The following is a 26,947-nucleotide window of genomic DNA, read 5'->3' as shown; positions in this document are numbered from 1 at the left end:
GGGCGGCGGGGAGAAGGGAGGTGCCGGAAGCGGGGCGGGCCCGGCGCGCGGCGGGCGGTGGCGGGGGGGGCGGGGCACGCGGGGAGCGTGGGCGCGCGGCCAGCCGTTGGGTGCGGCGGGCTTCGCCTCAGGCCTCCTCCCGCTGCTGCCGGGGCCCGGGCAGCGGGGTGTCCGCCCTCCTGCGGCAGCGTCGGCCTTGCAGCGGTGGGAAGCGTGCCTCGGCCCCTTGCTGTCCAAAAAAGAAAGCTGGCACGCAAAAAAGCCTAGTCCAAAGTGAAGAAGAAGGTGAGCCGCGTGCTGTAAAGTGGTAGAGCTGCCTCAAAACTCCAAAGGCTTTGCCCAGCCCCTAGCGGAGAAGCTCTTCTGGTGTAGAGCCTTTGGCTCGGTCACAGCTGGAACTGGGGAAATGTCCTCAAGTCTTTCGTCATGCGTGCTGGAAGCTTGCTCTCTCTAGATGAAAATAAAACTGCCGTGATTTTTACAGAAGGTCCAGGAGCTTGAACTTTGAGAAATGCGGTTGGGTTGTGTGAGTTGTGCGCTCACACCCTGGGCTGGCATCGCTTGGCTGTGTATTTCTGGTCTGCTCAAGGAGCTTTACAGTCAGCAGCTCCAGCACCGGCCCAACTGCTGCTGACTGCCAAGGAGGATGTTACCTCACCAGGCTAGGGTTGTTCATGCCTTCCCTGTATGTTCCCAAAATTATGTTTGGCGGCTACTTCTCCTTGCCAAGATTTCTGATATGAGTTTTGTCAGATTTGATTCTGTCATCACTCCTATACAAATATGCGTGTCATGAGTGACAGTAGAAGCTGACCTAGGCTGCAGTGCTGGCTGGATTCCTGGTTAGGTTGAAGCTTGGGCAGACATGGTTTGGAGGCGCTGATCCCAAGAAGGACCAAGGTGGAAATCAGGCACTTCATTGGGGACTGAAAGACGTTAGTGTGCTGAATAAGAAAAACTTTGCTCATTGTTTGAATTTTTCTCATGCATTCAGAAAGATGAGACCGGTATTGGCAAATCTGCCTTCATCATCAAGCGCTCCTCCAGGGTGGCAAGAACCTGAATTTCCGGATGAGAAGCTGAGTGTGAGGCCAGAAAGGGGAAGGCGTCTCACCTGCAGCAGCAGGTATCCTGCTGTGAAAGAAGAAGAGACCAGGGGGCCATAGGGATCCTAGTCCTCAGCAGAAACTGGAGCCTGGGTGTAAGCAGTTGCCTTAAATTCCATCTAGGAAAGAAAAACAAAGTAGTGCCAGGAGAAGGAGGAAAGCACTTGGAGGTTCTCAGTTGCAGCACCCCATGATGTGATCCCTGGTAAATGACGGTGGTGACCTCCCTCAGTGTCAGGATGCCCTGAAGAATCAAGCTGTACTAGTCACTCCAATTTTAGCTGTCAGAAGAACAATGCTTACCATTTTAAATATTTGGAATTTTTTTTTTTTTTTTAGACTAGTTCTTTTGTGCTGTCTAGAGAAGTTGTAATTCTTGGTATGCAAGCTTAAAAAATCCAAAGAGAAATCCTAACTGGTATACAACGTAGCAGCCCCTCTCTTCAGTGAAAGAAGTGGGTTTTAACACGTTCCATAAGTGGATGCAGACCAGCCACTGTGCAAATCCGGAATACTGGCACCAACCTACAGAACCTTCCACAGGACAGATAGGCTTAATCTCAGAAGCATCTTATGCCACAACAGTTGTGATTTTCTGGCCCTCTGTATTTATCTGAACTTTGGAGAGGACTTTGTGCTTTCTCAGCAGCTGGCCATAGGCTCTGAACGTCTTTCCTGAAGGAGGTCAGGAAAAGTATTGTGGCCAAGCCTTCCTGCCTTTGGCCTGGCATGTTAGCTTTGGTGGTCTGACACCTGTGTTCTTCATTAAACATGTCTAGTGGTGCTTAAGGTCATACCTGTCAGTAGTCCAACTCAGTCGTCCCATATCAGCAGCCTCCTCCCGTTGTCACGTTCAAACAACCTTGAAAAATTTGTCTACCAAGGAGCCTAGGAAAAACCATAATGGAAAGGAAAGGAGTCTTTGCCAGTGGGAGGCTGGCAAAGGTGCTGCTAAATGTTCTGTCCATGGCTGGTTCACAAGGATGGGGTACCACACACTTTTTGCTGGCTGTGGTGTTATGTTTTTTATTCATAAAATTGTACCTGATCCTGGGCAGATCCAGAGTCTGTCCTGCCCTGAGTCTGTCCTGCCCTGAAGCTGTTGTGAAGGGACCAACAGCTGAAAGGAGAATCAAATTTTCTTCCTTTCTACATGCCTGAACTTGGTATGCTCGCTCCCTCTTTTAAAGCACGCACAAGGTCAGAGTGAGACTGTGGGATATGTAAAGCAGAGAGTAAAGACATTAAATCCATGACAGCCAAGTAATTACTGCTTCCAAGCCTGGTCCTTGAATGCTCCCTAAAGCACCCTCATAAATTGAGTTAATGGAGAGAGAAGGTGGAGGAGACTTAGATATTCCAGTGGCTTTGTTCCGGTAGCATATGCCGTCTTGCCTCAAGGAGACCACTTCGGTGTTCTTGGAAAGGCAGGAAATCTTTCTGCCAGGTACTCTGCTCTGTCATCTCCCTCTCAGCCTCCTTTCATGCCGAGTTTGCTATGCTGTCCCCAGCCTGGTAGACAATGTTGCTTTTATTGCATGTCTGTCTTGAGCCAAAACTATCAGTTTGGTGAAGTGGCTTTGCTGTGTGTGCTGAATTAATGCATTTGTTTACACTTAATATGCCTAAAGCATGGACATTTATTATTTTGAAACATTAGTAATTGACAACAAGAGGCAATCAGTTGTTCACAAAATAGTTCACAAGAGAGCTGCGAAATGGTGCTGCTGCAGAGCCCGATGCCACAGCGAGGGAGCCATAGCGCTCCTGGAAGAGAACTCCTGTGACGTGGAATAGTGATGCGAGAGTGCACAAATGGCTCATGGCGAAGGATGTTTTCTCTCTTAGGATTCAGGAAAGCAGAAACTGTTGGAAGCCCCAAATGGAGAACATTAGTGAAAATTAGTACTGCTGGATGGAGAACTGTGGCCTATAGGTGCAAGCATAGAGCGAGATTGATTATGGAAACCAAGCAGGAGAGAGCCAGAGACAGCCCAACACCCTGTTTGAAAAAACACAGCGTTTTCAGTTTCTGATCCTGCTGGAATTAAATATGCTCCAAAATGAGGAGGAAAGCAATATTTGGAATCTTTGTCCTGAAAGAAAGGACAAACTGTCCTTCCGTTTGGTTTACTTTTATATGGTAAGGCTGGAGAGCCTGTCACTTCTGAGACTCCTGCGAAGACGGAGTGAGGGCCCAACTGTCTACTTCGGCAGTTATTTTTGGTGCTAGGAATCAAAACCAGGACCTAACAGGTTTCTATAGTACCTTAAAAAGCTTGGTTTTGCATACAGCCAATCCTGTGTCTGGCTGTAATACCACCCCGTCACCCTGTGCCGCTGATGGGGAGGAGGTAGAGAAAATTGGGAGTGAAGTTGAGTCTGGGAAGAAGGGAGGGGTGGGGGGGGAGGTATTTTAAGATTTGGTTTTATTTCTCATTACTGTACTCAGTTTTGATTGGCAATAAATTGAATAGATTTTCCCCAAGTTGAGTCTGTTTTGCCCATGATGGTAATTGCTGAGTGATCTCTCCCTGTCCTTATCTCGACCCATGAGCTTTTTCATTATATTTTCTCTCCCCTGTCCAGCTGAGAAGGGGAGTGATAGAGCGGCTTTGGTGGGCACCTGGCATCCAGCCAGGGTCAACCCACCACAGACAGAAATGCAGTTGTGTGCCTTTATCTGATCTGGATCAAATGAGATACAGTAACACACAGTTCTGGTATCAGTTATGATGAAGCCACAGACTAGACTTGGTTTTACTTTTTTTTTCCTCAGCTTTACTAGATTTTGCTGTCTGTTTAGTTGCAGATTTAAATTTCAGTTTCTGCAGCCTTGAGGCCACATTGAAGTGCTTTAGCATTTGTGCATCAGCTGCATTAGAAGAGAAGGCCTGTCTTGGAGGTCTTCTGTTTGTACCTTTAAGACTGTACTTAACAAACTCTTTAAAAAAATCCTGGGAATTGATGTCATAGAGTCAATACAAACTGAACTGGCAGAACTCTCAGATGGGTTTCAGTATTAAAATGCTAACAAAATGGGTTTAACTGAAAGTTAAACAAGTGTAAGGACTTCTCAGTGGAGGAAAAAAAAGGTGCAGTGACAACAGCAGATGGAGCTGTTGGAAACTTAAAATGTGTTCATCCTGGTCTGGATCCAAAATATTCTCTGTACAAAGCTGAAGAACCTGCACCTGGTACATGCTGTTTCCTACTACTAATGCTCCTACTACACGTATGCTCCAGAATGTTATCAACACTGTTCTCTGATACACAATAGTGTAGTACCTGCCTGTTTTCTATAGTTTCAATTAAAAGAAAAACAAGTTTCTTATAAAAACTAAACACGAACTATACAATATTTTTATAGTTTATGTCCAGATTTAAACTGTAAAGCAAGAATAATTCATTGTAGTTATACTTTAAAATCCATGAAATGAAACAAGGTTTTCTTTAAGTTGATAGTGTTATTGTAACCTTGAATATCTAAAGATAAAAACCAAGGTAAGGTCCATGGAGGAAGCAGTAATTTTTAATTGACTGTTAGAACTGGCAAGACTCAAGAGAGGCTTCCAGGCATGCAAACCCTTCTTGAGATTTGAAACAGAAGCCACAGATTGCAAGCTTTGTGCAGGTTGGAAACAAGTGCTTTGAGTTTAATTTAATTAATGTGGAGCAGAGGAAGATGATAAGGTGATTGGCCTCCACAGGACAGGTAGAGAGGGAAAGGCAGTTATTAGCTATGGAATGTTTAAGAGAGAGCTCTGGGTGGTTTTAAAAAGGGGTGCACAGGGAAATGCCAGATCAAGAGGCCAGATGATTTTAAAGGAATTTTCATTATATGCCTTTGTAATTGAGCTACCAGAAAATATTACAGTTTATTGTGGCGACAATATTGATAAGTGTTGCACGGTACTTGTCAACACATTGAGCTTTTCCTTGTGTTTCATCACTTGTATTGGTGATTTCATTCCAAGGAGTGAAGCTAAATAACCACTATGCAACAGCATCTGAGTGTTCAAACACAATTCTGAACAGTTAGTCCATTCGTAGGGAGCAAGAAACGCTTTCCCAAGAAAGAAAGAAGAGCAAAGGAGGCATATGAGTGTGCTTAGACAGCGGGATCAGGGGTCAGGGGAAAGTTTGGATAAATGCTTTGCCAGTGAGTCACCTAACAGAAACTGATGGGTTAGTCTGGGTATCTTGCATCACCGTTTCAGCTGGACCTGTGGTACTAGGCCACACATTAGAGGTACAGTCTTCACCAATTAAAAATACCACTTAGCAAAACAAGTGGGGCAGAAGTCTAGGTGGAATGTTTCCTATTTTGTTACCTTCTTTTCTTGTCACTTAATTTGTCATCACACTCAATAACTGGATATTTTTTTATATAACCACTGTTATATTTTTAAATATATAGCATATACTAGTGCAGACTAGAATTAAATCATTGATTATTCAGCCATAAACATTTTAAAGGTAGCTTTTGATGTTTAAGAAATGAAGCAGTTCATGCTAAGTCGTGGATCCTCAGTGCTCTCAACCTGGAGGACCTTTCACATTGAGTAGCACTGTAAAGTATGATAAAAGCGGAAACAAAGAAGGGTGTTAATGGCATAGAAGTCAAAATACGGACCAAGCCCTGACAGCATCCTTTTAATGTACTCATTTTGCTTTATTGGCTAAAGGAACGGTTTCCTTTTAACTTAATTTAAAACAGACTTTCTCCTCCCCCCTGAGTGAAAGGTTTTTATTTAAGTTTTTGAGTAACTGCTGATGTAGGAGTCTGACAGAAATAAAATGAATGGCAGTACATCATTTGTAACCCCTGACTTGTTTGTTTTTTAATGTAGAGTATAATAAATGAGAACATAGATTCACTTGTCCTGGTAACCGCCTTGTACTTCCAGAGAGACCAATTCACTCCATGAGTCAAAAATTAGAAGGTAACAACCTCTTTGATATTTTGAAGTTGAAATGCATTTATCAGTTATTTAGAAAATACAAAGGAAACTGGCAGCTGAAGGAGCTTCCACAAACTTTGTTTTGGGTTTTCAAGGTTTCCCTTTCCTTTTTTTACAGTACTGCAAAGCAAAGTAACTCCTGATTTAGATAGCATAACTCCTGGCTTACAGTGGTACAAGAAAACAAAAAAAGCCTGAACAGATTCACATTTTTTTTTTTTGGCTGGAAAACAGGAAGGCACCTTAAGAGTCAGCTGGAGCTGATGCCCAAAGGATACATATAGATTTATACACTTGCAATGTATATGAGTATGACAGTATTTATATATGGTCTGTCAACCTTCCTATGAATAATGCTTGCTATAAACAATGTCACAGTACATGGCGTACGATGGCTTTCAAAGTAAATGGTAGCAGTGCTCTCAAGATTTGCTTGAATTTCTTCAGTGTCACCAGCATTTTGTAAGATCACACATACCTCTGTCCTTCTAGAAGTCAAGTACATTTTCTGCAAGTAGATAAAGGTTTCCTGACTCTTTCAAATGTAGGGTGAATATTTTGCTATTATTCTCATTCAGCCTTTTTCCCTGCAAAAAGCACATGCAAGTGAAAGCTAGCTACTCATAAAAACTGACGTTTTTAGAAATTTCATGCACATTGTCCTGGTTTCGGCTGGGATAGAGTTAATTTTCTTCCTAGCAGCAGGCATAGTGCTGTGTTTTGGATTTAGTAGGAGAAGAATGTTGATAACATGCTGATGTTTTTAGTTGTTGCTGAGTACTGCTTATGCTAGTCAAGGGCATTTTCAGCTTCCCATGCTCTGCCAGGCGCACAAGAAACTGGGAGGGGGCACAGCCAGAATAGTTGATCCAAACTGACCAAAGGGCTATGCCATACCATATGACGTCATGCTCAGTATATAAACTGGGGGGGGTTGGCCGGGGAGCAGCGACCGCTGCTCGGGAACTGTCTGGGTATCGGTTGTCGGGTGGTGAGCAATTGCATTGTGCATCACTTGCTTTGTATATTATTATTACTGTTATTATTATTATATTGTTGTTATTATTATTTTACTTTATTTTATTTTAATTATTAAACTATTCTTATCTCAACCCAGGAGTGTTTCTCACTCTTACTCCTCCGATTCTCTCCCCCATCCCATCGGGGTAGGGGGAGTGAGCGAGCGGCTGCGTGGTACTGAGTTGCTGGCTGGGACTAAACCACGACACACATTTATTTAGAATTAACTATTATTAAGTATTCTTATTCCTATTATACACATGAATATGTAGAGGCCATAATCAAAATATCATATTAAAGACCTCCCTCACTATGTAAAAATTAAGACACACCGTAACAGGAAGTTTCAGCATTATTGTTCTGGCTGTGAAATCTGTAAATCATGTCCATATGCTTAAAAAGCAAGTCACACTGAATACAGTCATTAAAAGCTTTTCAAACTTCAAAGAGAACGTTCCTCTGCTCAATAACCTTCCCTCTGAGAAGGTCATTTTGTCATAGGTTAAGAGCTAATGACATCAGTCAAAAAACAGATCTGCTATGAATTTTACATACCTCATTTAAGTCTTCTGAATCGTTATATTAAATCTCTGTTATTAAATTCTGATGTATAGATATGAAAGATAACATAAAGCATTTCTATTTTAAAGTTTGTTGAATATTTTTAAATGGATCAAAGAATACAGAATTTCTCAAATAAAATAACATTATGAGTTTTTCTACATCCTCATCAAATTCTAATTATCTGCTTGTGTTTCCATCTCCACCCAGAGCCTCCTTTTAGTCATGGTTTTCCAGGTAAAGGATTTATGGCTCTGCCATAATGTTAGTGACATCCGGATCTTCTTGGGGCCATGGCAATGAAGACCATCATGCAGCACTGGCATTTACAACATTGTGCTTAAACTCTTGAGCTTTTCTACATAGTATTTCAGTGAATGTTACAAATATGCAGTATATGCTCTAGCTCTGGTCATTTTCTAATCATACAGGAGAGTGGGATGGAAAAGAACAGCACCCTGCAGTGCAGAGACTGGCACAGGGCCTTAGGAGAAGATGATCTGCTAGGAGGGCAATTTGTTGTAAAGGAAAGAAGCTGTAAGATCCCCATGCTGCAAACACAGTAGTGCACGAGTGCAGTCCAAAAAGTAGGTGGATCAAGGCTTCGGAAGGTGTAAGTGCCTTTCTTCTACAGGAGCCAACAGGAGGGGAAGGATGGCCAATGCTCATACTTCCGGAAATTAGGGCTAAGAATCTCTAAGGAGCATGAAAGTTATAAACTAGATAAATATTTAAGTGTGCTGGCTGCTTGGGCCACTCTTGTTAGTGAATGCCACCACAAGCAGTTTTCTTCTCTACCTTCTTGGTAAGCCTAAGACCTGTTCTGATTTCACAAGCTTTCTGGCACATTGCTGCTGCAAAATGGAAATCCCTCGCAGATAAAAGTAGCTGTAGGGGATTAAACATGAAAATAACACTGAATTCTACGTTGACCTTCAGGTGTGTTTTTGATGATCACACATTCTCTGTTGTTTGAGCATGTTGCTATCAAAAATATTTACCTAAGCATTTCACAAAGTGATCCGCAAGACATAAGCACAAAATTTTGAGGTTCGGGGTTAAATTCACCCAGAGGCTTGGGCTGAACGAAGCCTGTGGACATGGCAACGTCTCACTCCTTCCCATTGGGATCGTCAGTCCTAGTTAGACCTCCAGACACAGGTCTGTTTTTCAGTGGTCTAGGAAGGTGTGAAAACCTCAGAGCAGGGTTCACAGTGGTGGTCAGCAGTGATACCTTTCTAGCCTGGGTATCCTAATGACTATTGCACTCTCCTGAGGGTTACGTGGCTCATGTTCAAATCCCTCTCTGCCTCAGTGAGAAAAGCCTTTGAACATGGTTTTCATCTCCTCAGTGACTGCTTTATCTAAGAGCCTTCTGTAGTTGAAGCAGACTTACTTGTCTCTCAGGTTGGAGCAGTTCTGTTTTGTGAAAAAAAAAAAAAGTTAATATATTCACTGGTCAGGACAGAAAACTGAGGAAGCCTCTACAAATCAACATTGACAAGACTCAGGCATAATTAATACAGGGTTCCAGTTGCTAAACTTCAATTTAAGAAAAGCTAGGAAATGCAAAAGCTTAAACTCTCCACATAATTTAGCTGTACAAATACTGCTGTATAGTTTCGCACAAAGGTGTATGGTTGCTCCATACGCCTCTGGCGACACCAGTTAAGTGTCTGGTTTGCCTTTGCAGCTCCCTGGCTTTCTGAGGAATGTGCTGATGGTGTAAGCTATCGGCAATCCAACCACGAGGTCGGGGTGCCCCCAACAGCTAGGTGAGAAGTGATGGGGCAGTTCGTTCCTTTTATGGACCCTTGTATAGCTCAGGGACTTCACCCACCGTGTAGACGTGTCTGAATTTAGAGCCTCTTGGAGGAGAGAGGGAAATGTAAGGGTGTGCATCTGCTGCCAAGCTGGTCCACCTGGTTTTGCACTGGGGTCACGTTCCCCTTCTTGTCCACGCAGAGTGCATGCTAATAGCAGGTGGCCTGCACTCTGGAGGAGAACCCTCAGCCCGCGAGCCCAGTGCAGACCAGTGGGTAACCCTGCTGCAGGGGCTCCACCCAGTACACTCACCGCTCAGAGTGTGCTGCTTGGTCAGAGGATCCCAGGCCAGTTCCCAGCACAGATAACAAAAACAGCCTGCTGGTATGTTTGCACAGGCCTAGATCACAGATGGCTTAGGAAGCGCTCAGAGCAGTCAGCCGGGGTCGAATCCTAAATGCCTAACTCAGACAAAAGACACGTTTAAATTGTTTGGTGCGTTGTCCAACAATTCAAGCAATCTTACAGGATTTGGCTCTAATTTTACTTTAAAGCAATCTATTTTTTCCCTATATAAATTCAAAAAAGTCTCAGATGCACATCAAAAAGCCATTTTCTATTCCCTCTGTTGTGTCAACCTTTCCATTTCTGTAGCAGTCGTTTCATTTTCTCTATTCCGTTCATTGACAGTACAGTGTAGAATTGGAGAATTCATCAAAGGGGAAAAAATGATCCAGTCATCAAGACTATGACTTCCAGTTCAGGATTATTGCTCACAATATTTTCTCTGGACTGGCTCAGTCCAGACTTCAGTGGCTCAGAAAATAATGCTGTCCTTGTACTTGATTTGGTTAAAACACTGTTACTCAGGCCTCACACTAGTGAAAGGAATTTCAGTGCAAAGAAGGTATTTTCATAGCATGGTAAGCTAAAAGGAAAATCATCTTTTAGTGCAACATGCCTTTCCAAAAATCACTGAAGAGTTAGTACTAGTGTGGCTGTTATCCCCTTAGGGAGATTAACACACTACACCAGGAACAAATAAATAAATCACACATGGTTGTCGGGCAGACGTGGGAAAAATTATTCTTTACTGAAACTGTTGGATCAAGTGACCTTGTTTTGACCCGGGTTTGGGCAGAAGCCAGTCCCAGTGGGACATACGTAAGAAGGCTGTACTTGAGATGGCTTTGGGTTTTAGCTTATTTTCTTTTTGTTGGGCAGAGTGTTAAAATAACAGAGAAAAATCAAAACCACTCGAATAACTGATGTATTTATTTTCTTATATACACTTAAATATGGCACATCTGACAGTAGTTGTACAATAAACTCAAAATGATAATCAAAGCTGGACAGTAGATCAAATAACTCAGTGCTGAACCTATTAGAAGCCAAATCCTGTACACTGAATTTCTGAAGAAAGTTTCACCCAGCAGCTGCATTAGCTAAGGATTCAGAGGCTAAGATCATCTAGTCTCAATTTCTGAAAGACTGGTTGGTGACTGTGACTCTATTACCAATATACCAGCTTCATCTTCCACAGCGTAACATTGAACTGGCACTTTCCACTCTTTGAAGAAAGCAATTCATCGCAGCCGGTAATTCATCGGTTGCTGTTACCTCTTAGAGAACAATTACCAGTGTCCCAGAGGATTCACCTGCAGTTAGTGATTAATAAATAAATGCAGACTGGATTCATTCTTCTGCTATTATGTGGAAGATGTTCATGTTTACTACTGTTTGAAAGTCAGTGACAGCTACTTTGCAAAGCAGTGGATTTTCGGAGAATAGGGGAAGCTCAGTCAAGGAGTTTCTCTGCTTTGGGACCCGTGAGAACCTCTCTTCTCCTTCGGACAACGACAGTGCCTGGAACATACTGGTTTTGCAGTTGGGCATGTTCTGGGTTGGGATGGACATTTGTCCTCACAGCTGTTTGATAAAGGAGAAAAAAGGAAAAAGAAAGAAGCATTGTAATATGATGATTCCTCACTGCCACAGTCCTCAACTTTTTCATCATTGAACACTGCAATGCTCTCTAGACAACATTTGGGAAAGTGTCTGCACCCTACAACACAGGGAGACAAAGACTGGTGCCTGACGGTTCTTGTCTACAGCAACATGTCTTGCTGTTGCCCATTTGCCCACAGTCACGACCTAAGTCACGCTTTCATTTCTTGTGAGCAGTGAAGTCCAGAGTGTCAGCACTGGATAGTGCCGCCCTCAAATTCTGCAAAGTACCTTAGCTCACCTGACACTTCAGCTTTGGTCCTCCAGGAATGCTGGGCATAAAAGTCAGGCATAAAAGTCCTGTGTCCAGATTACAGTAATTTCTAGAAGCCAAACTCATGTAAACAACTGATTGCATCCATCCCCTCCCACCTGTCTGAAACACATAAATGACCGAGTTCCTCATGCTCACTTTCAGCTCTGCTGATTCTGTTTTTATACTTGTTGTCAACTATTTTATGCTTGTCCGTATTTTCAAAGCTGAACCTAAAGATGCAAAGGTTACTTCCTGCACAGCTTCTTCTCCATGAATGAACCTATGAAGTCCATGAGAATGGCCCCTGTGGGTGATCATTCAGTGAACTGCAGCTCTGCTAAGGTACCCAGGGAAACTGGATGCTGACTGTCCTTACGTAAGCTTTCAGACAGAGCTCCTGCATGCTCCTGGGTCTCTACATGTGGCCAAGGCTTTCTGAGAAGGAAATTTTGAAAATAAACTGATCCATGAAAAAGGAATATTTTAAAAGTATATTTTCTATCAAAGTTTTGCCAGAGAAAGCTCAAAAGTAGTTACACAAAAGGATTAGGGAAATGCATGGAGCCCCAGAACAATTTTCCAGCTTCTCAGTGGAATGAGAGCTGATTGAGTGGCTTTGTATGTGTACAAAATTGCATTAGCTCTAGAAAATCACTTGCTCTGAGGACAAACTGAATAAGGAATGAGCTGTATGGTGTGGGTGCCAACTGAGGGAGCTTTTGTCCCTAGACGTTCGTGAGTCTGCATTCAGCTTGACAGAGAACACAGGATGGGTTCTACTTACTTACAAATGCAAGACTCAGTATCTCACTGTAAATCCCGTGTCACACAGTAATTTCAGTTGTAGCAGTTTTAACCATCATTCCCTTAAGATTAGGGGGAAAAAAAGTAGTAAATACTGGTAGTTGAATAGCATCCTTGTCCAGATTTCTTTAAAACATGTTAAATAAACCTTAGACTCCTCCTATGAAGCAAGTATTGTAAATATCACCTCTGTTATTATTACCTCCCTAACTGCAGCAAGATATTTTATCCCGGGTGGACCTCCTAGCTAATTCAGCACTTCCACCTCCAGCATCTGCACAAGCTAATTCAGATCTTGCTGCACAGACACTGAATGACAAGGAATACTTACCTGCAGGTTTCAGCATGAAATATCTTGTGTTTTAGAGCACAGCTCTCCTGGCTCTCCCTACACAAATAGCAGCTGCAGTTCTCTTTACTTTGAAAGAAATCTGTGGGACACTTCTGTCTACAGATGCATTCACAATTTTCTTCATCAAATTCCATATGTTGTCCACACATAGCCAGCTCAGCAAGAGGAGGGAGTCCTGCAATAGCGCGTACATATTTTAGCGGTAAGCTTTACATGTCTAAATCCTACTTTTGAAGAGGCTAACTCTTTCTTTGTGGTCACTGCAACTCACATATGTACTATCTGATAGATTGTAGTCTTCAGAATTTCTGTTGTAACTTCCAGTGCAGAAAAGGACTTGAGAGGATTGGGCTGATTATTTCGCATACTCTAATACTACTATTTCTGGTGGGTTGAACCCTGCATAAAAATACTTTATTTGGGAGCTGTATATTAAAAGAGCCTAGCATTAGGTTTGGAATGCACAAATCTTTACTGGGCAGCAAGTTTTGAAAAGAAAATCTCAAAAAGGATTTAGTCTATACCCATGACAAAAATGCACATCCATGCAAACTGTCACACTCAGCACTCAATGTACTTCACTATCCACATACTGCAGAAATTTTGCAAAAGTAATGCTATGTCTAGTAAGGTGCGAGCTGGTCTAGCGATTCAATAAGGAGCACATGCACACTCGTCAGTTAAAGACAGAAGAAAATACTTTGTTTCAGAAACAAAACCCCAGCCAACTGAACACACTGTCTAATATCTCATCTGTCTTCCCTGAAAATACACATCTGGAGTACAATATGAGGCTAATCCTAGCAAAAAGGCAACACATTTTGTGAAAGTTTTATTAAAATGCTAGCAGCACATCCCTGCTTAAAGGTCATGGCAATAATGTGTCATTGGGAAGGTAATTTCCTGTAGTTTTACAATTAGTTCTTGGATCTAACCTATGAAATGTGGAATGTAACCTGTGTCTGCGACCTCTGTAGCCTGAGCTCTGATCTCAATGGCCAGAAAAGGCTTGCACATTACTTGAAAGAAACCTTCATTATTATTTACTTAATGCTGGAAAACCAATATCCAGACAGAATAAAACCCAAGTCCTATAGGAAGGGAGGAAGGAGTCTGCCCCAGATTCCTGGAAGACAAACCTCTTCCTTGGGGTGATAAAGCTTGGCGTATGTGAAGTGGCGTAGTGTTTCAGTCTCACTTTGTTTCAACCTCAAAGACAGATTTAAGTTACTTTGTCCCAGCTGCTGCCAAACACAATGTACTTCAGAGAATGATATTTTATATGAGGAAATACTGAGTCTATGTCAACAAAAGCTGTAATTCAACAAGCCACAAGTTTTAATGCTCCAAGATGACCTTACAAAAGGCTAAGTGTTAAGAGGGCTCTGGCTATTCACAGTCCTCAGATGATCTGATCAGATGATCTGATCCAGAGTGAGAACAGATACTACAGAAACCACCATGCAACTGATCTCTTGCTTATTAACATTAGGAGATTGTAATCAACGGTCCAGTTTATGAGGTTATTTAGTTTTATTCTAGGTTGCTCATCTAGGAATTGCTTGTCAGCTTGCTTTTATTGTTGCTTTGTATGGTTTATTCTTTTGCTTGCTGCATGTAGGTTAAACCACAAAGGCAAGGCTTCCTTCTGTGTCCATCTGCTCTAGTGCTATGATAATTTTGTTTTGACCAGTATGATTTCCTGAGAAAAACAATCTTTTAAAAACCTTATGCAAGGCTTGGAGAAATTTCAACTTCTTTTAATGTTTACTGTTAGTAAGTATCTTTAGTTATGCACAGTTACCTCCCAGAATATTTCCTGCAAATTTCTTTGACAGAATAAAGTTTTCGAGGAAAAGCAAAGGGAGAAGGGAAGTAGTGTATGCATCTACAAATTCTACCCTCTTCCATTTCCTTCCACAGACCTGAAGGGGTATATGTGCATAATCCTGAGTATGTATGTCATATCAGTTTGAAAGCTTCCTAAATACCTTAATATTATCATAAAAAGTAGTCAAATACTTTGAAAGGTCATATAATCTTTTGCACTGGCTACAGCTAATAGACAGGACTGATTTTGCCTATCTTATTCCTGATTCAGTCTGTTCTTAAGAATTTTCACATCATACAATTTAAGGCCCATGTAAAATAAAAATTTATCTAGGGTGCCTACTTCACTAACTCTTTTTAATACTTTCCTATTTCCTATTCAGCTTGCTAATATAGGAGGAGTAAAACATCCAAGCAAAAAACATGAGATGGGGATAAGCACACATGAGTGTTTATTTTCAGGTGAGTTTCTACACCATAAGCCAAGTCTATCTAGGGATGTGGAATCAAAACTATAACTCTCTCAATTAAAAAATGGGACAAAATCAAAGTGAAACACAAGCAGTCTGGAGATAGTAAGCAAAAGTGTCCATTTGCAATTTCATCTTTACCTTCTCGTCTGTTGGGGTGCTGTACATCTACAACACATTCACATTTGTCACTATCCCAGATCCATCCATTATGGCAAAGTTTGTTGGTAAAGGGGCATCTAGAAGGAAAAAAAAAATTAAGATAGGAATTAAAAAAAAACTTAGGAGCATCAGTGTAGTCATTTGGCAAAAAGCCTGCCGGTATGCTGGATCTGCCACTTGTACTACGTGAAAGTACAGCATTTGTGTGCATTACTGCTGCAAACAGAAAACCTTGGGACTGGATGGTTTTGCTGCTAGGGCTGAGCTGTCTGGTTCCCAGCAACTAGAAGGAGCAGGTACAGCACATATTTCAGACTACATCCTTAGGAAAGAGCTACAATTTCACAGCTCCACTTTTCCATAAAACAGCTCTACCCCACCTAGGGTAGTCTTTGTCTTGCAGTATTCATGCCATGTTACTGTATTCAATTTTGCCATGCTGCCAGAAAGTGCAGCTCCAGTTTAAATTTGCCCATGCTTAAGGATGTACAATAGACTGTTTTCAGGGTCAGAGGGGCCAGTTTGACTTTTAGGCAAACTTTTGGTACAATAGACTGTTTTCAGGGTCAGAGGGGCCAGTTTGACTTTTAGGCAAACTTTTGGCTCTGGGACAGGAACTCGCAAACTGGAAGAAGGCTGAGGTTCTTCTGTGTTTGTGTAGGAAGGAGATTCAGAGTGGCCAGCAGGCTGGGTGAGGGCTGGAGCAGTTCTGCTGAAATGCTACCTCTCCCCCAGCCCAGATGCCTAACTAAAGGGCAGTTATGGGGGAAAGCCTAACATGCAAGGCTAGACAGAGACATCTGAGCTAACTTCAGATGAGTCACTCAAGCTGGCTGTGCTTCTGGGGTCTTTGTTAAACTAAGGTAGCCTGTTCTTATCAGGACTACAGGTATTTTATACTGTGATAATGTATAGATGTGAGATCACTTTTCTCCAGCCAGTGAGCCTGACAGGTGCAAACCAGGACTGGACCAGAAAGTGCAAAGCCACAGTTTGCACTGCTTCTGACCTGACATGCCATGAGGTACGGCAGAAGGCTTTAGCTTGAGCACAGCACTCTGTGTGCCCTGACTAACTAATGCGCAAGCAGTGTTGCTTATGTCAGGTTGAAAAAGTCTATGCACAAATACCCAAATAGCTCCAGTGCAGCGCAGGGCTAATATGTGCACTTTGACTCTCCACTCAAGCGCCTAAGTGTCTTAATGACTCCAGATCCTGCTGAACTAGCCTAGCCTGCTCTTTGTTGGATTCTGGTGTCCATTCGCTTATAATTTGGTGGTCCATTCACCCATTCATACCATTCTGGTGCCCATTCACCAGCTGAAGCTTTCTAACCCTGAGTGATAATTAAGTTATTTGGAAAAACTGTTGGATAACAGAAAGTGAAGGAACCATTGTAATGACCAAACCCAAACAAAAAAATTTTCAAGCTTCAGACTGCACAACATGTGTAGAAGTTTGTAAATGAGGGAACTTACCCATCTTCTTCTGGATACTGGACAGATCGTCGTATGATGGTGTACTGATGACGCTGGGTATTTGACAGACACTTACAGCCTGTGTGATTGGCAATTTTGATTGGCACAGGCTCAGGAACACTTGTCAAGGGAACCGAGATCTCAAAGAGCTAGGTGGGTGAAATAACATTTATTTTTCAGTTTGCATTATACACTTAATATTTGGAGTTTTAAATCAAAACCTCTTATCCTTTGCTACCATTTTCCCCATCCTTGCTCTTTTCTAGAGATAGTTACCATAGGTATAAATGGCTGGTGGGCACTGAAGGTTTTGAAGAGTAAGCAATACCCACCAAGGTAGGAACTTCCAGAATGCTGGTCCCAGTGCTGTATTATGAGCTATTAAACACCCAAAATAATTCAAAATTATTTGCAAACGCACTCAAAAGCCTCTTCTGATTGCTAGGACCAAATGGAAAAGAAACAGGTGTTGGAAACTTTGTTTTCAATTATATCATTGGTTGAATCTCAGCCACTTATGGAGACAGCTATTTAACTGCCCTGGGGTACAGTCACAGCATGCATCTTTAGGGGCCTAACTTAACCCCCACAGCCTCCTCAGAGAGGGAAGAAACAGGAATAAGTAGAGGAGAGTTCATTCCGCTTCATTTGGGATCCTGGAAGGATCTCTCTCAACTATAGCAGGAGCCTAAGCAACCAAGCAGCCTACCTTCAGTGCATCCAAATTGTTTAGGGTGATCTCTGAGTAGCCTTGTGGAAGCCCTGATTCCTTGGCAGCTATGTGCAGGAGCTGTTAAAGTGACCCACACTCCCTCTGCCCCCCCAAACCAGCTTCTTTCCCATCGAAACCAAAGCACAGGGAACGTCGTCACATGCCAGCATGTCTTGGCTTAATGCAGCATCCACATGATGAGAAGTATTCCTAAGCCTGACTGCTTAGACGTTTAAATTTAGGTGTTGTAGTGTCTAACTTTAGGTAGTATGAATATCCTTCCGTGGATATTTTATACCAAGGGGAAAAAAATGCTCTCACTAATACGGGAGTAATTCCATTCATTTTAGAGGAGTAAATCTGGACTGATGGCAGTGTATCCAGGAGTGGAATTTAGCTGGGGGCTTTTGAAGGAATCTTTATTTTGAAGGACACTGAAAGACTGTTACACCCTGCAAAACCACAGTTTTTCAGCAAACTTATGAACTGCTGCTCCAAAACCACATAAATAAATAAATACTTTTTAGCCTGACCTAGCTCCCTGAGCTTATCGGATGTCTTTTGTGTGTGGCCAACAGGTCATAACAGCTTTCTCCTTCTGGTGTGGAATGAAAGCAATTAATGAACGTTGACGCAAGAAGGATGGGCCCTGATTTATTTTACTCCAGCTATATTCCGGTACAACCAGACACAGTGGAATTACATTCCAACAAACCTGAAACAAATACAGAAGTGAATCAGACCTTCTCCCCATGAGGACTCCAACTTTCTTTTTAAAACAACTGACCTTGATCTTTGTTCTGATTTAACAAAAAGACTTTTTGATAACTAGAATTTAATATATTAATCCAAGTCAAAGGTTTTTATCAACTATAAGTAAGGATGCACAAGGCAAAGATTAATTAAGGAGGACCAGTCTTCTGTACTCCTTCTGTAGGTATGAACACAGATGGTTTCATCTGTAGAGCTGAGTGAAAGTACTAAACTTGGAGCTCTGCTCAGAGTCACCCGCTGGAGCAAGGTATCTCTGTACATAGACACTGGAGGGAGTCTGCAGAAAGAAGCTCTCTGGATACTCTCTTTATGCTCACTTTTTTGTACTGGTTATTAAAACTCAGGTATTTGTCACCTGCTGCACCTAAGCAGTAATTGGCTACTGGTTGAAGCCTTTCTTTTCTGAAGTGACTTGTGATTTGGGACATTCAGATCCTGAGGCATTCCAGTGGAAAGCATCTGTCCTCTCCTCTTGAAAATGTCCCCTTTTTAGGATCACAAAACTGCATATCCAAAATTATAAGCCAGCCTTTTTGGCACTGACAGCAATTTTGAAAATTCAGCTCTCGGACTCCTGGCCTCACCCAACAAAATTCCGGGAATGTCTCTTAAACCTTTAGTGCAAAGGATTCTCACAAGCCAATACTCTCAAGAGGTCCCAGGTCCAAGTAACAATACATTAATGAAAGATTAAACTCCTTAATGTCATGTGACCCTACAGTCAGTTTCTCAGGGCCTGATTTTCCATCTCTTCGCATATATAGCCATTTTTAATAATGCAACATGAATGTAAAATGTTATTGCACATGCCTGCATTCACTCTGCATTGGATAAAAAAACTTAATTCTTCTGTTTGTTATGATAGTGCAGACAGACCTTTCATAACAGGATCTCAGAAACCAAACATCCTCTTTCCCCTCCCTTCCGGGAGAGCCAGGGTAAAAAGAAAGCAGATGAATAGCCTCATTTACCGTTTTTGACACATAAGTTGTACTTGTATTCATGCAGCTCAGACTCTCCTCATTGCAGCAGCCTCCGCATCTGAACACGTTCACGCAGGGAGGCTTGAAGAATTTGTTGGTTGTTGTACCCAGCTCCTTCGCAACTTCCACACAGGTTTCCCTTGGCACGCATTGAGTCTTTTGCCATTCCTCATCTATCACTGGAGAAAACACCATTTTTATGAGCAATCATGGCAAAGTTAAACCTCTGATTAGTGAGGCAGAAGCATTGTATAAATAAAAATGAAGTGCTGGCAGGCCATTTGCACTTACTTGGATCGATTTGCGCTTACTTGGAATCAATCTAAGGACCAGAGAGAGTCTGAGAGCAAAATTATCCCAGTAACTTACACCAGCTGCACTGGCAGAGAGGTCATTGTATTTATATGCCTGTAGCTTTCAACATGGATGACCAAAATCTCCGTTAATTCCAATGGGTTAAGTAGAGCTGCATCGATTTCCCCTAGCCAAGAGTCAGCTCCGCAGCCTCTGTCTGACAAAAGCTGTCCCACACCCTGTTCTCCTTTTCTCCAGGGTAGACCTCCCTATTGTCATTTTATCCTCTCTTCGCATGTACCCCACTGCGGACGCAGTAGAGCCTGGGCCTGACTGCAACAGCACATTAATGATTAACAGATTCTGGTCAGAGGGTATTAATACTCCTACTGGATGTCAGCCAGCGAACACCGTTTCCAAAATGTCTAATGAAATCCAAGACAAACGCTCTCACACCTCAGTACCCTCAGAGGGTTCAAGTTTGAATAACAGGAATATGAATTCAAGCACAATTTATCTATTCAAAACACTGTGACATCTTTCAAATAGAGAATTGCTGTCAACTAGTAATTTATTTTAGACTGATCTGTCAAATTCTGACTGTGAGAAGGAATAATGCATTAATTGACTGAACCAGAGAGAGAAAGCAGTGACATTTACATAATATCATCTCGAGTCTTGTTAAGAGGTGGCCCTGCTTTTTTTGGCTTTTGCTTACCCGATTCAAGTTATGGAATTACTTGAGAGTCATCAATGCTTATGCTTTAAATCCTTCTTAAAATTATGAAAAACATTTTTCCTGTCTGCCCCCCTCCAGCAGGCTTCTGAAAGATCAAAAGCAACTTCTATACTGTTAAGAAAATTGTTCTCTCTCCCGATGCAGCCCACCTCCCTACAGTTGTGCAAGCAGTGCATACATTTACAGGAAAGTTCTGGGAAAAAAAAAAAATCTGGAAGACTTTTAATCTAGATGCTATACTTTGTCTTCAGATGAACATTTATTTCTCTCTTTCCTACCTGACTTTCCTTTTATTATTTTTAGGTTTTTTTTTAACTGACTGTGTATATTTAAATGAGCTTGTTTATTCCCGCAAAGTCCTTCCCCCAGGTTGATTCACTCCACTTTCCAGCCATGCAAAAAGTACAAGAAATAAGACCTTGGGGACCGGATTCTGAGTTTACAGCATAAATTAAGAGAAAAATCACTAAAATAAATAGAATTTTCTAGAGCAATGTTAGCCTATCAAAACAGCAATCCAATGCTGGGCCTTAAAATAGAAAATAAAGTGTTTGCCAAACTCATTAAGGTATGTGCATGTAATCACTTCAGATGTCACTTCCATGAGTGTAAGCGGTGATGACCTTTCCAACTGCATACATCCTCAATTTATTAACCACTTATTTAGCAGAAGGGCTGTTATAGGAAGGGGTGGTCAAAGAAGCGGGTGTCACATTTTGTTCAGCAGCACTGTGGTCACCCTGATCTGTTCCATGAGCAAGCGCAGGCTATCTGCTGAGAAATTTGGCTCCGATACACACTCCAGCTTGAAAGCACTGCAGTCCTAGGTGAGCTGAGCTGCTCAGGGGAAGCTGTGGTTAGACAGGGTGACACGAGTTTTCAGTGGATTCATCATTAAAGCTCTAGAAAGGAAGAACAAAGTCCTGAATTTGCCCTGCTGGAGTTTGGGGTGCTGTGGAAGATGGTCTAGCAGTGAAACAATGAGGAGCCTTGACCCAGCCTTCTTGTCAAAACACTTTTTAAAACAAAACAGATGCCCTTGGCAAAAAGATCAATGCTTAATGACTGGAAAGGGTGTGGGAAAGAAATACATGTTTATAGGCTTGGGTTTTTTTTAAAGGAGCTTTAGTACCTTGAACATATTAAGATATTAGAACAAAAGTAATTTCTGTCCTGGGGTAATTCCACTTTGAATGGAAGAATGGAGAACATGACCCAGTAGGATTTTTTTAACTTAAATTTTAGTGGCTTGACTTTGAATGAAAGCGCTGCCATCTCTGTGTCTAGAGTTAGACTTTTAAAGGAAAAGTAGGAAACAACCTAACAGCTCTTCCAAGCAATTAATCATAAGAAAACTATATCTGTATGACTATATTACAGACTTTATTACCTGAACAGTTACAGAATTCAGCCATTGAAAAAAGCCCATTGCAATATGAACTACCTCAGTAATGCTTGACAACATTCTCTGTTGTCTCACTATATTGACAAAAGGAATATTTTAATTTTTCAGAAATGCTGGTGCTCAATAAATGAGCAATAGTGAATAGAGAATTACAGCTTTTGACACTGGGTACTACTTCTAATGGTTGGACTGGATGATCTTAAAGGTCTTTTCCAACCTAAACGATTCTATGATTCTATTCTAATAACAGCTTTATGGACTCCTAGAGTTGTAAAGGTGAGCAAACAAAATGTGTATCCTTAATTAAAGCCCTCTTAATTGTTCTTCCAGTGTATATTGGATTATTTTTTTCTGTACAAAATTTCTATGAGAAGTTTAAAACCACGCCTGTTATATGAAAGCCCTTTTTGGACTGGCACTCATATCTGCATTTCTGTGCTGTGGCTCAGAGAAGCAAATTAAGGCCTTTGCTCAGCCATAATTTAGCTGAGTAATGGTGTGCAAATGTGGCTGTGGTTATTGTAAAAGTGGTATTGGAACAGGATCAGCAATATCTCATTTCCCAAAAGGAAGGTGATATGATCATATCACGTCAGGGTACAGACTGAACAAAAAAGAATAGCTCAGTCTGTCCTTTTTTAGGCTACAGTGGAGTTTTGCTGTAGGATATGCATTTGCTAGAGCAAAGTGTACTACCTGATCCTTTATTTTACATCAGTGAACACATAATGCCTCTCGAGTGTCTCACCTACAAGGAACAGTATTTATTTTTGCTCCAGGTGAGGGAATAGATTGTGATTCCCTGCATTCAGGTGTTGGATGGTTCTTTCAAGATCTACTTCTTCTCTCTGGAGAGACTTCCTGAAATAGATTTGGATTAGGGCAATACCTCCTTCCTCTGCAATCCCCACCCAGACACTGCTGCTGATACAGTGCCTTATATCAGAGCACACCTAATAAAAAAAGGGATTTCTATGCCTGCAGGAAAGCTCATTTGTTTCTGCCTGCAAGCAAATTCTGAGATTTAGCCCAATGCTGCTGGCCAGCCCCTCGGCTGGTCATTCCAACCTGTTCTTTGCATGTTGACTTCCCCTCCTTTCTGTGGACTGACAAATCCATACATAATACATCCTGTCTTTGGAGAGTATACAGAAAGCAATAAGCCTGATTTGGCCACAAAACAGGGAGGCAGACTCGGGCTATTGCCTGACATTTTTTCATAAAAAGTAATTTTTCATGAACTCCCTGTTGTTTCCAATATGGGTGTTTTCTAGGAAACCCCTGGTATTTAACCTTTTGCTGGTTAAGAATCAGTGGTCCTGAAACTGAGATCATTCAGCTGCAAACCTGCACCTACCTTTCAGTGTATCGATATCATAGAAAGCAGCAGCAAATCTGGTGGAGCGATGTGATGCAGAGCGGGAGTCTAAATTGGCCAGACTTTTGAGTTTTAGCCTGCATTTCCACAGCTTCCAGTCCTCAGAGTGAGTGATGCGAAGCAGCTCTTCCAGGCTGGATGCTCTCCTGATCTGCTGTTCTGACTGCTCCAATGCTGACAGAGATGTTCTCTGGAAGGGAAGGGGGAGGTCAGAAAGCCAGTACCTTTACAGCCTGTCCCCAGTGCAGCACATGGAGCACTTGTACAAAAAGGCAGCAAGTTACTGAGGACAGCTGAGAATAGCCGGGAAAAGAGGAGCACACGGAGATGTCCCGGGCTTTGACAGTGCCCGGCACCAGCCCGATCTGCAGGATTTGTGCCCTTATAAATTGGGAAGGGAGGATGCCCACTTCCTCACCCTTTCCATCACAGCCACTAAAGCTATTTGCCAAATGCAGGCTGTACTCCCCATATCCCAGCTCCCCAGGGAACCTGGCAGACACCGATCACATCGCTGCTGTGCCTGAATTGGCCAGCCATGCCAGCATGAATCCTGCCCCCCCCGCCATAGACAACCTGAATGAGTTCAGCTGGTGAGCACAACCCATGTGCCTTTGCAGCAAGCCGCCTCAGGTGCCAAAACTGTGGTGCCAACCATGAGACATCACTGCAGGGGCAAGTGATACAGCTGGAAGCTGCCCTGAGTACGAGGGCCCATCCACACGGCGGGCAACCACAGCGTTCAACGTGCTGCAAAGTGCAGGATGCGTCTGCTGTTTCCCATCCCGACTACCGTTTGGGTCATGCCCAAGTCAGCCACAGAGGCCTCAAGTCCAGCCTGAGTGCTGCGGCTGTGCAGCAGTGTTAATGCAGCCATTGCATTTTTCACCTCCATGACATATGTGACCACTGTCTGCTCCCATGGGAGATGCTCCCTACAGAGGCCTACCCCATCAGTTTAAAGTTGTTATTCACTTGAAACATACCCATTTAACAGAAACTTAATATTGCACGGCACCCCATAACAATACTGGTTTCTCTGGCTCCTGCTTTCTGACATCTGTGTTTGTGCCTTATCAAGGCATTGAGTGTTTATTTCCACTGACTCACCAGATCTGCTGAAAACTATTGCTCCAACCCAAGTAAAAGGTTATCTTTGTAAAAGGCTGTGTTGCGCTGGGCTAGTGCTCTCAGTTGTACTCTCTGGTCATACAGTAGACTGTACTTTTTGACTTGCAAATAAAGGGCTGCACTGCCAGCTCTCACAAATAAAGGCAAAGCTGAAGTATCGGAAGCTGGCGATGAGGTGTGTAGCAGCCTGCAGTCTGAACCGGTAGCAAGCGAGTGCTCTGTATAGGACTGGGGAAGGGGTGGGGGAAAGGGTCATCTATAAGAGGAACCTTTTTATATGAGATCTGAAACCCAGGCACTGACTGCATCTGTTATTTGTTATTAAAACATCTGTAACATTTATTTTGCAATGATACAGATGTTAGCGTGTACATACAGGCCAAGTTCGTTTTTGGGTAATTACCTTCTACTGACCTAAAATTCCCTGTGTAGTTAGCTCAGAATAAGTTGTTTGCTCTTCTTTTATGCCCATACAGAACATTATATTGTGCTCTAGCAAGCCACCATGTTTCATTACAGAGATAGCTGGTTTTCATAGGTGAATGATTTCTCATGTATTTCATATCTGGTGAAAACTGGAAAGCCCATCTCAATACTTATGGACAAATAGGTCAGAAGGAATGTGAATACTTAGCACCAGTAACTGAATTTCAAGATGGTTTTACAAAAAAGCTACCCAGAATTTTGCTGATCTAGGAAAGCTGAAATTCAGCTTGAGGTCAATGCATCAAGACTGATTTGTTCTAAGAACTGCAGCTTATATTCACTTCCATTCACAAATGGTCTCCTTGACCGTACAAAACATGCGAGTATAGGACCAGTGCTGGTATGGTAATGGGACCAAGATATTAAAATTGAACTCTATTAACTGTTAACAAGACTTTTTTCTCTGTCTTTACAGTAAAAAGATGTTCTAGCTGAATCAGCATCCAAGACTTCTAAACTAGAATGAAATTACAGCGAACCTGTAAAATGAGATAATGATATTCTGTAAATTAGAAGACATATCCCTGCACTTCTTGTAAGGATCAGTAGTTTGGGACTAGCTTTTCCATTTCTTTTACTTAAATATGAAGAGGTTTTATTAATGATTATTGTATGAGCAAAATGAGTTTTAAACCTAAGATCAAAGAGAATAGAAAAAGTATACATGCCTTCTTATAGCAAGAAAAGATCTCTGGGCTTATCTAAAGCAAGAATTTGTACTGCTTTAAGGGTTCTTCTATTTTTAAAGCTATACAAGTTCCTTAATGTGGACTGAATATACTGAAATGAACTGACTCTATGCCTTCACAATTAGTATTGTATAGAAAGAGGAACAAGTAGTGGAAGTAATCTTTGTACCCCAAAAATGCATCTCCAGTAGGACTTGAAATCTGATAATTAGAACAATGTACGTCTGATATTGATGCATCATAGTGGTGTTGACAAGGCCTGCCTATGTGTGCAGGTTGTTCATTCTCTTCTTTTACTCTTTTTCATATATTGGAAACTGGAGGAGTACGGTCAAAAGAAATGGAAGGAGCCGTGCTCATTACAGAATTCCCTATGCAGGAATCAATGAAATGTATCCTAATTAACTAAACCGTGATTATCCAAAACTCACACAGAGCACTTGGAACTGAGTTATCACTTCTCTGTCAACCTCAGCCCTGTTCAGTGTTGCCTGGGCTATTCAACCCTGAAGTGAATCTGTTGCCTCTACTCTCTCCATGTTTCCTAACACCAATCCAAGCTCTGCAGTTTGATGGGATTGCCAGTTGCCTACCAGCACAATGTCAGAATAATTGTCTTGCTTCTTCTTATATTTGACTTCTTCCTGGGGGGAACAGATTTTACAGCTGATTTTATAACTACTTCCCAGGATTCCCTATCCAGTAAATTTCCTGATGCCCTTCCCTGTAACAACAACAGCATTGAGATAAAGTGCAGACTCTCCCTCTGAGCACTGCTGACACAAGGCAAGATGGTGAGCAGAAGGCACTGCTAGATTTTAAGGGAGGGCTGAATCCCAAATAGTTGTAGGTTTTTACAGTGTGGTCATCTGTTTTGTCTATGAGTTAGTCACTCTCAGCTCCATCTACAGCCAAGACAGAAATATAGACACTTCTAGAGCACTGCAAAAGAGGGCCACAAAAATGATCTGAGGGCTGGAGCACCTCTCCTATGAGGACAGGCTGAGAGAGTTGGGGTTGTTCAGCCTGGAGAAGAGAAGGCTGTGAGGAGACCTTATTGCGGCCTTCCAGTACTTAAAGGGGGCCCATAGGAAAGTTAGGGACAATATTTTTAGCAAGGCCTGTTGTGACAGGACAAGGAATACTGGATTTAAACTAAAGAAGAATAGATTTAGACTGGATATAAGGAAGAAATTTTTTACAATGAGGATGGTTAAGCACTGGAACGGGTTGCCCAGAGAGGTAGCAGAGGCCCCATCCCTGGAGACATTCAAGGTCAGGTTGGATGGAGCTCTGAGCAACCTGATCTGGTTAAAGCTGTCCCTGCTCACTGCAGGGGAGTTGGGCTGGATGACCTCTAAAGGTCCCTTCCAACCCAAAGCATTCTGTGATTCTATGTTTCATTTGATATCACCTTGAAAGTCTTCCTGCTGGCTGCCCAGCAAGCCCAGGCTCACCAGATCACAAGAGGTATTTGTGTGCTGCATCTTTGGTCAAATAAATCTCACTGCAGCTATCTGGGGTATAAAACATCTGAAGAGAAGCACTTAGTTTTATTCCAATCTACCTAAGCGCAAAACCA

At 42.2% G+C, this 26,947-nt stretch overlaps 1 protein-coding gene across 1 annotated transcript in view; it reads right to left on the bottom strand.

Moving 5' to 3' along the window:
* Positions 1-11,217: 11,217 nt before the first annotated feature.
* Positions 11,218-26,947, bottom strand: part of VEGFD (vascular endothelial growth factor D) — a 30,791-nt gene continuing 15,061 nt past the window's right edge. The window contains exons 2-7 of the mRNA XM_009492676.2: positions 23,039-23,249; positions 19,232-19,422; positions 16,775-16,923; positions 15,276-15,373; positions 12,814-13,009; positions 11,218-11,344 (exon numbers count right to left, since the gene is read on the bottom strand). Of these exons, the coding sequence (XP_009490951.1) occupies positions 11,218-11,344; positions 12,814-13,009; positions 15,276-15,373; positions 16,775-16,923; positions 19,232-19,422; positions 23,039-23,249 (972 nt within the window). The remainder of the gene's footprint in view (positions 11,345-12,813; positions 13,010-15,275; positions 15,374-16,774; positions 16,924-19,231; positions 19,423-23,038; positions 23,250-26,947) is intronic.

Source organism: Pelecanus crispus, chromosome 1, assembly GCF_030463565.1.
Source record: "Pelecanus crispus isolate bPelCri1 chromosome 1, bPelCri1.pri, whole genome shotgun sequence".
Lineage (NCBI taxonomy): Eukaryota > Metazoa > Chordata > Aves > Pelecaniformes > Pelecanidae > Pelecanus > Pelecanus crispus.
The sequence above is the reverse complement of the archived record's forward strand: the minus strand, read 5'-3'. Positions and strand labels throughout refer to the sequence as shown.